This window comes from Lichenostomus cassidix, unplaced genomic scaffold (assembly GCF_008360975.1).
Source record: "Lichenostomus cassidix isolate B80296 unplaced genomic scaffold, HeHo_3.0 HiC_scaffold_46, whole genome shotgun sequence".
Taxonomy (NCBI): Eukaryota; Metazoa; Chordata; class Aves; order Passeriformes; family Meliphagidae; genus Lichenostomus; species Lichenostomus cassidix.
Window position 1 is genome coordinate 3704443 of NW_028147597.1, and position 9877 is coordinate 3714319.

The following is a 9877-nucleotide window of genomic DNA, read 5'->3' on the forward strand; positions in this document are numbered from 1 at the left end:
TGGGGGTGGCTGCCAGGCAGCCCTGGCTCTGAACAACAACATCTGCAGTGGGACAGGAAACTCACAGCTCATGGGAACAAACTTTCTGGCTGACTTCACAGGTGACAACAAACCTGAGTGGTTTCCCTCCCATCCCCAGCCCTTGCTGGCCCCCAGGGCTGATGGTGTTTGTGCTCACTCAGGTTCATCTCCCCACACCAACCCCATGGGGTACTCACGCCTGCTGTGTGCAATGCAAACAGGGCTCCTGAGCCAGTGCTGCCGTGTCTCTGCCTGGAAGGATCAAGCAGCTCTGGGAGCTGGGGGAGAGGCCAGGGCTGCCAAGGGGGGATGTTGTTGGCAGCTCCATGAGGACGCTCTGGGACGCTGCCCTGGGCTGTCCAGCGCAGTGGGGATGGATCAGCCCCTGCTCTGCTGCTCCTTCCCGGCTCCCCCAGGGACCTTGCAGAGCCCCAGCCATGCTGTTTGCCCCCAGCCTGCCCACGGCCACCCTGCAGCTGCTCACGGGGGTTTTCTCTGCTCAGCATTGGCCTGGGCGTGTTCTGGAGAGAGCCTGGGCAAGGAGCCTCGAGCCCCCAGGCCTGCCCTGAGGCGTCAGCTGTGCCCCAGCAGTGCCCATGGCCTGTCCCTGCTGCAGCCCCGGCACTGCCACCCCCAGCACTGGCAGCGACCCCGAGAGCACTCAGGCCCTACAGCAACACGAGGGGCAGCAGGGCAGCGGGGCAGTGGCACGGGAGCAGCACTGGCAACACCAAGTGCTGCTGCTCCTTGGCACAGCTGCTGTGCCACCCCTGATCTGCCCCAGCTCTGCACACAGACATTGCTGCTGCAGCTCCAGAGAAGGGAACAAAAGGGGATCTCTGGTGAAAACTTGGCTGGGAGACCCTTTAGTTTACTTAAAGCCACCTTGAGCACAGCTCCTCATTGACACAGACTGTGGGCCACAACAAACATGGAAAGAAACAAAATGAGAAATGGCGCAACGACCTTTATTTGTGGATATTAAAAAATTAAATCAAAGGAATAAAAACCCACAACCAAACCAACAAGAATTATCAAAGATGACTCATATAACAAGAGATTTACAGAAATTGGCAACCAGTTTAATGTTTCTGAAATTGTCCAGTCATCAGTCTCCACAGTGCTGCCTTGAGCTCCTGGTTCCTCAGGCTGTAAATCAGGGGGTTCAGGCCTGGAGACACCACTGAGTACAGAATTGATACTGCCTGATCCAGGGACGGGGAGGAGATGGAGGAAGGCTTCAGGTTGGCAAAAATGGCAATGCAGATAAACATGGAGACCACAACCAGGTGAGGGAGGCATGTGGAAAAGGCTTTGTGCCGTCCCTGCTCAGAGGGGATCCTCAGCACAGCCCTGAAGATCTGCACATAGGAGAAAACTATGAACACAAAACAACCAAATGACAAACAGGCACTAACAGCAAGGAGACCAAGTTCCCTGAGATAGGAATGTGAGCAGGAGAGCTTGAGGATGTGTGGGATTTCACAGAAGAATTGGCCCAGGACATTGCCGTGGCACAGGGGCAGGGAAAATGTATTGGCTGTGTGCAGCAGAGCAGTGAGAAAGCCACTGGCCCAGGCAGCTGCTGCCATGTGGGCACAAGCTCTGCTGCCCAGGAGGGTCCCATAGTGCAGGGGTTTGCAGATGGACACATAGCGGTCATAGCTCATGATGGTGAGGAGGAAATACTCTGTTGTGATGAAGAACAAAAAGAGAAACATCTGTGCCACACATCCTGAGTAGGAGATGTCCCTGGTGTCCCAGAGGGAATTGTGCACGGCTTTGGGGACAGTGGTGCAGATGGAGCCCAGGTCAGCCAGGGCCAGGTTGAGCAGGAAGAAGAACATGGGGGTGTGCAGGCGGTGGTTCCAGGCTACGGCGCTGATGATGAGGCTGTTGGCCAGGAGGGCAGCCAGGGAGATGCCCAGGAAGAGGCAGAAGTGCAGGAGCTGCAGCTGCCGTGTGTCTGCAAATGGCAGAAGGAGGAAGTGGCTGATGGAGCTGCTGTTGGACATTTTGACTCTCTGGACATGGGGACCTGTTCAGGGAGAAAAGGACAGTGAGAAGTTAGGCGAGACATTCCTGAGCAATGTCCCAGCCTTTCTGCCAGCCCTGCCACACTGTGCCACCCTTCCCTTTTCTCAGAGCTCTTCCTCCAGCCCCATGCCTGCAGCTCTGCTGGGATCTGGCCCTGTTGCTGGGACAAGCAGTGGCTCTGCCCATGGACACCGAGGAGTCAGCTCTGCTCTGCAGCAGTGGGGTCATGGCAATGGGGGACAGGGACCAGTCCTGGGTTGGACTTCATCAGACCAAACTGCCCCTAAGGCAGAGGAGCTTGGCAGCATCTCCTGTCCCAGGGCTAAGGAACAGTGACAGCCAAAGGCAGTTGGAGAGGATTTCCTGCTGTGCTCAGGGAGAACAGAGAGAACTTTGCAAGGCAAGAGCATTGGCTGTAACTCAGTGAAGGTTGAGGGGAGCTGCTCTGGTGCTCCATCTGTTCCCAGCTGCCCTTTCTGAGATCAAGGGCACTCACTGTGTTCCCCTGAAAATCACCCTGACACAGCTGAGAGCAGAGGGACTCACAGCAGTGCCAAATGGCTCAGCCTTTCTCAGAGTCTCAGCCCCACTGCTGGCCAAGGACACTCCTGTCCCCCAGTGTCCCCTGGAAGGCAGCTCACAGCTTGGATGGACACCCCGAGGACACACCAAGGGTCCTGGCCATGGAACTGCTTGAGGAGAGTCATTTCATTGCCAGCCTGCCAGCCTGCCCTGCCCAGAGCTGCCCAGGGCAGAGGGAGCTGGGACACCTCATTGCTGTGCTCACCCTGCACAGGAGGAGCCCCAAGGGCTGCGCCTGACCCTGCAGCTGCAACTGCCATTGCCAGAGAGCCTGTCAGCAATGCCAGGAGCAGCTGAGCAAGGCAAGGAGAGAGACAGCCGAGCCCTGAGGAAAAGCCTTTCCCTGCCCAGCCCTGCACAGCCCCTCGCAGGCAGCAGCAGTGCAGGACAGTCGCCCTCAGGCCCTGGTCAGCAGGGAATGGGCAATGGCAGGAGAGATGCCCTTCATCTCTGGTGCTGCTCTGCCGGCCCAGGAGGGGACTGAGGGCCCCGAGCCCCCGGGCTGAGGGCTGTGCTGGCTGCCAGGGGACACAAGAGCTCTGCTGCTCAGGGCAGCTGGCAGATCCCCTGCCCTGGCAAAGAGCCCTCAGGGCTGCAGGAGCTGCTCTGCAGGACAGCCCTGGGCACCCCTGGCTGCACCCCCACCTTCCCAGCCTGCAGCCATCCCTGGCAGCAGGAGCTGTCCTGCCCTGTCCCTCTGACGGTGCCCAGGGCAGCCCCGCTCTGCAGCACATCCTCCCCCAAACCAGAAACCCCAGCAGAGCCATCCTTACAGTCATATCAGTGCTGTCATGTGTCAGCTTTAGGAGATCCCTGCAGCCAGAGACTTACTGTGTCAGAAGTTGTGAAGATTTCTCCATGAATAAGCTCAGAATTGTCCTTCCAGTTGCTTTAAGCCTCTGTCTGCTTCACTCCTCTCAGGTACCTGCAGGCAGCACCCTCAGCCCTGCTGGGCTTTGAGAGAAACTGCTCCTCAGGAGAAATGTCTTTTTGAAGCTCTTCTTGGTTGCCAGGAGTTCCCTCTGTGCCAGGAGCCCAGCCCTGCTCAGCAGCACAGCAACAGCACAAGGACTTTAATGAGCCTCTCAGGGATTTGGTGGTGTTTACATGAAACTCAGTCCCTGAGAGAGTGTTCAAAAAACTTCTCAAGAACTCTGAGTCAGATTTAAACTTCCATGTTTCTTGAAGTTTTAATGATCTGACTGAGTTACACTACTGCGAAAGTGTCTCCAGGCTGCAGTTAGAGAACACTGGAGGCAGTGATGACATCTGGGGACAAAGAAGGCAAAGGTGTCTCTGATGCTGAGCAAACCTGGATGTGTTTCAGGAATGCAAAGGGCCAAGGCCTGAGCCCCAGCCCCTGGCAAGGCAGATCCTGTCCCTCCCTCAGTGCTCAGGGCTCTTCCCGGGGCACTGGCATGTGGGGATGTGCAATGCCAAGGGCAGGACCATGGGGCAGCCCCTGCCAGGCTGCTGGGCAGGGACAAGGAGGCAATGAGGCCCCAGGGCTGCAAGGGTCACTTGTGTCCTCCTCATGGCCTCAGGGCCAGGGACAGCAGCCATGGCCAAAGTGCTGGGACATTTCTCTGACGTCTCCATTGTTTAGCCATGAAAATGTTGTGTTCTTCATCCAGGAAAGACAGAGTGTGAGATTTTGACAGGGGTTGTATTGGCAGAAAGTGGTACTATATCTTTATGCTGAACAAGGGCAGATTTAGATTGGATGTAAAGATGAAATATTTTACAGTCAGGTTCGCAAAACTCTGGCTCAGGTTGCCCAGTGAATGGAAACCACATCCCTGGAAATGTCCAAGGTTCAGAGCTTTGCGTAACCTGAACGAGTGAAGGTGTCCCTGGGTAATGGGAGTTGGACCAGATGCTCTTTTGTGTCTTTTCTAACCCAAGCCATTTTATAATTCTGGCATTCTTATATCCCCAACTCCTTCTGCACAGCGCTGCAAATACCTACACACACCATGTCAGCATTTTAATCTGACCTAATCCCCAACATTTCCATAAAAATGAAAAAAATGCCAGTTGTAGGACATGAATTTCCACGGTTTTAGAGGAACCAAACCCAAAATGTAAAAATAATTCAGAGCAAGGTCCAACATCTCTGTGTGAAAGACTGACCAAGTGGGTCTGTCATGGTTTGGGAATGGTACTCCCCAGTTCATTGCTCCCACTGACACTTTCCAAACCACTCTGCTGTTTGCTCCTTCCTCCCTTTCCCCCAACCCTTGTGACAGGATGGAGAGCAGAACTGGACACACAAAAGGTAAAGATTGTGGGTTGAGGTAAGAACAATTCACAGGAAACAGCACTGAGATGAGAAAAGGAACAGTAATAACAACAATAGTAATAAAAAAAGTGTACAAAAGAGAGATTCATGAGCAAAATGCTCCCTATGGAGCTCAACTCAAGCTGACTGCAGCCCCACCACCCTGATCACTCCCCCTGGCTTGGAATCGGTGTTACCCCCTGCTCCCTGAACCACTCTGACTCGACTGGAAGGAGCCCCTTCTCCTCAGGAGAGAGACTCCCTTTCCCCCACCCTGGCAATGATGTGAGGTGATAGAGAATAACCTTTGGGTCCTGGCCATGCCCCTCCTGGCTACTGTGACAATTAACTCTGTCCTGGCCAGAACCAGGACATTTCCCACCCCTTATTCTATACCCTATACTCATGCCTAGATCCTACACTAAGTGCATATATATACATATACATATACATATACATATACATATACATACACATATACATTTATACAGTAGCACAAGTATAACTTCCAAACTCAGTGGCTGTCCCCTAAAGATACTGTTAAGTTAGTCCATGGCTGTGAGTTCTGTCCATGTTAGATGTCTCCCAGGGCAGCAGGGCTGCTGTGCTGTCAGCTGGTTGCTGAATCAGGATCTCATGGCTGGTGTATCTGGAGGAGTCCATCCTTGTTGTCCATGGGAGTTACGGCAAACAGTGGCAGTGTCATTCAGCAGCCAGTGTTGTACAATTCAACATTACAGACTGTTCTCACCCAAAATCAAATCCCCTTGAGGGACACATCATGTTTCCCCTTCCCTCTGCATCTCCCACCAAGTGCACTCAGGTCCTTGAGAAAAAACAATTCCAGGGATGGGTTTGCCTTTGCTTGAGGCAGGACTGATCCAAACTGTCTTCTCTAACATTTCTCATAGGCACCACGGGGCTTTATCCCCTTCTCTGGCACAAGGAGGATTTGATTGGGCAGGGCCAGCTCGATTGGTGAAGGCTCAAGTGTTCCCTGCTCAGGTGGCCTTCAGTGAATGCAGCTCCCAATGTTTCTGAGGTCCCACCATGCAGTGCTTTCAGGGTGGTTTTTAGCAGTCCTTTGCACTGTTCAGCATTCCCAGGCTGGTGCCTGAAAGGGAATATGAAACACTCACTCAATCCTGTGCTCTCTGGCCCAGGTGTTCAAAAGGCTGTTTTGGAAAGGAGTCCCATTGTCCCACTCAGGTCTTTCAGGGAGGCTCTGTCCCCACGGAAGTTTCTTTTTCAGGCCCAGGGTGGTGTTCTGGGCATTGCTGTGAGGCACAGGGTTCTTCTCCAGCTATCCAGGGGTTGTTAGCACCATTGTCAGCAGCAGTGCTTGCCCTGGTGGGTCTGTGGAACTGTGATGTCATTGATCTGCCAGACTCCCCCAGACTGATATTCCCACCATCATCCCCACACCACAGGGGCTTTACCCGCTTGGCCCTGCTTGATCTCAGCACACGTTTCACACTCATGGATAACCTGGAGATGCTGTCCATGGGTAAATCCACCCCTTGGTCACAAGCCCATCTGGAGGTTGCATCTCTTCCCTGATGACCTGAGGTGTCCTGGGCCCATGGAGCCAGAAATAACTCAGCCTTGTGTGGCCATTCCAGACCCACCTGAGACACTTTAATCCTGGCAGCCCCATCCCCCTGGCCATTGCTGCGATGCTCTTCAGTGCCCAACTCTTGGCTACGTGAGCATCCACAGGAGGGACTTTCACAGCCAACTTCTCTCCCCAGGCAGTGATGTTTTGCCCCAATCCAGCAGCCCAGATGGGTTTCCCTGTGCACTGCCAATTGTCCTTTTTCCATCATTGCAGCCACCCCACAGAGCATTTGCCACCATCCCCAAGTCAGAGCAGAGGTGCAGCGCTGGCCATTTCTCTCGCTCAGAGCTCCAGGTATGGTCCCAGCATTGCAGTGACTGCAGGAAAGGGGCAGCCCACAGTGGGACATTTCTTGGTCAGATATAGACACAAAGAGTGGCAAACTGTCTGTGACTTGGGTTTGGGACTCAAAGCTGCTGCTGTGGTTTGCAGGAAGCTGCAGTGTGGCACAGCCCTGGCTGTGCCCAGGAGCGCTGGCTTGGGAGAAGGTGTTGGTGCAGCTGGGCCAGGGAGCTGCAGGGAGTGGGGAATGAATCCCTCCTGGTGTCCTGTCCTAGGGTGACACTGTGGGGTGTCATGGAACTAAGGAAATCATTGTGACACTGTGATACCTCATGGAATCAAGGGTTCATTGTGACACTGTGGGAACACATGGAACCAAGGACATCATTGTGACACTGCAGGGCATCATGAAACCAAGGAGACCATTGTGGAATTGTGAGTCCTCATGGAACCAAGAGGCTGCTGTGACACTGCAGGGCTCTTTGGAACCAAGGGACCATTGTGACACCATGGGGCCTCATGGAGCCAAGGAGACCATTGTGACACTTCAGGGCCCCATTGACCCAAGGGCTCATTGTGACACTGCACAACCTCATGGAACCAAGAGGCTGGTGTGACACTGCAGGGCCCCATGGAATGAAGGTGACCATTGTGACACTGTGAGGCCTTGTGGAACTGATACTGAAATCAGCCAGATAGAAACTTTCTACCACAATTTGAGTATTAGAAAGCAGCTACTCTTTATTGCAGTGCTGGTCATTCAGAGGAGCCTTCCTCCATTCCTTCCTCCATTCGAGTGCCCTGAGCATTGGGTTAACAGAGTTTTTATCACACACACTGATTACATATTCACTAGCTATCCCAGCATTACTTCATGCATAAGTATTACTTAATTTTACAGAACTGCACCATTTATCACAAGTCCATGAATGGTTCTTTGGGGTCAGTCTTCAACCTCCAGTGTCCTTTTTAGGGGGCTGTTTAAAACCTCCGCTTTTGAGTAAGGGCAATATCATTATTTTGCAGAACTCATGCTTTGTCAGCTTTGCAGAACTGAGCTGACATTCTGCTTGTGTTTTGTGTGACTTCTGTTTGCCTCAATTACATCCTTTATCTATTTCTCCAAGGCTGTGCTATTCTGTTCGACTGTCCTTATCAAGTCCCCCCTTTTCTTGATACTCAGCTCCTGATGGGAACTGATCTCTCAATAGCTCTATTTGATTTATAGCTTAAGGCATTACAACAGCTACAACACTGAATCTTGATGCAAGCTAAAATCATACAACATTTATTATGGTGACCTTTATAAATAGATATTTTATTCAAGTCCAGCTGGGTAACCATGAGTTAATTTTGGTCCAGATTTCTTCAAATCCCCAGGAGATGCCATCTTGAGCTGTTTATTGTAAAAAGTTGCCAATAATACTTGGAAAGGTCCCTTCCCCTTTGGCTGGAGCAGAGCAGTTCCCCAGTCTTTCAAGCAGACCCAATCTCCTGGTTGGAACTCGTGCCCTGTGTGTCCAATCCCATCAGTCTGGAGATCTCCACTGCTTGCTGCAAATCCTGTAAGGTTTTACTAAGAGAAATGAGGGAATTATTCAAATCAACCCCTCCTTTTACATGTGTGTGTTTCCTGCAATGTGGCACTTGGTAGGTTTGACCACAGAGCAGCTCATAGGAGCTGATATTGCTGGTGCCACATGGCTGAATTGTTTTGAAGTAGAGCCACAGGTAAGGCTTGGCCCCAAGTCAAGGAGGTTTCCTGACATATTTTACCCAACTGCAGTTTGAATTTAGAACTCATTCTCTCAACTTTGCCACCAAGGGCTGTGAAGAGACACCTTGTCCTGAGGCACTGGGGCTCCTGGCACAGCCCCAGCAAGGCTGGGCACTGTCCCCACCTTGTCCTGCCCTCAGCATTTTCCCCCCCGCTAACATCCCAGTGTCCTCAAAGTTCTGCTGGAAGGAGTCCCTGGGGAGCCTTGGTCAGGAATGGCCCTGGGGGCTCCTTCATGCTCCCAGGGACTGCAGGGTTTTCAAAGGACTTTGGGTTTTGCTTCTGCCTTGGAGTCTCTGAGAGCTTTGTGCAATCATGGCCTCCAATTATCTGCTCTAATGAGTCCCTTGAGATTCTCTGTCAGTAACAACACTCAGTGGGGCTCATTAATGCTTCAAGGTACTCAGGGTTTATTAAAATCCTTCTTTTTGACACTGAGTCTCTGAGAGGTTTGTGCAATCCTGGCCTCCAATTATCTGCTTTAATTAGTCCCTTGAGAGCCCTTGTTAGTAATGACACTCAGTGGGGCTCATTAATACCTCGAGTACTTCATTTTTTAAGGTATTTTCCTTTTTCCTTTTCACACTGAATATCTGAGAGGTTTTTGTGTTATCATGGCCTCCAGTTCTCTCTTCCAAGAAGATGAATTCCAAGGACTCTGTGAGGTGCTTTTGTTGGTGATGGACCTCAGTGGGAACCATTAATGCTTGGAGACACTTTGGGTTTTTCTTCTGACTTTGACTCCTGGAAAGGTTTGTGCAATCTCCTCTCAGGTTTGCCCTGAGGTTCAAGGGCTCAGCACCAAATGCACCACAGGGCTCATTAGGATCAAGCAAGTCCTGACAAACCATGGCTCTGCCTTGATTTCCCTCTGGTCTGGTGCACTTCATTAAGAAGGTTTCCTACTACAGTTATGGAGAAATATTTCAAAGAGCTTGTAAGAAATACACATCCCTATTTTAAAGCATGTATTTTATTTCTGTTCTCTTTAGAGAAGAGGAGATTGCAGCATTCTGTGGTTGATATTGATGCAGGGTCTCTCCTCAGGAGGTCTGGCCTGGTCAGAGAACCTTTGCCTTGAGGTGTGACCCAGTGTGGACAACCTTGCTCCACATTCCCCAACCACATCCTGTCTCTCCTCACTCACCTGGGACCTGCTTTGCTTGGACAACTGGCCACACTCAGGCAAAGGGGTGTTTTCCCCTTTTTTTTTCTTTGAAGCAAACTGAAACTGCTAAGCTTCTCCATTGAAAACAGACACCCTCCTCAAGTGTGTGGC

General features: G+C 51.8%; 1 protein-coding gene across 1 annotated transcript; it reads right to left on the bottom strand.

The window, feature by feature from the left end:
* Positions 1-1011: 1011 nt before the first annotated feature.
* Positions 1012-2036, bottom strand: LOC146422005 (olfactory receptor 14J1-like). The gene has a single exon (XM_085046950.1). It carries the CDS (start codon positions 2034-2036, stop codon positions 1104-1106), a length of 933 nt encoding a protein of 310 aa, XP_084903076.1. The 3' UTR covers positions 1012-1103.
* Between the last annotated feature and the right edge of the window lie 7841 nt (positions 2037-9877).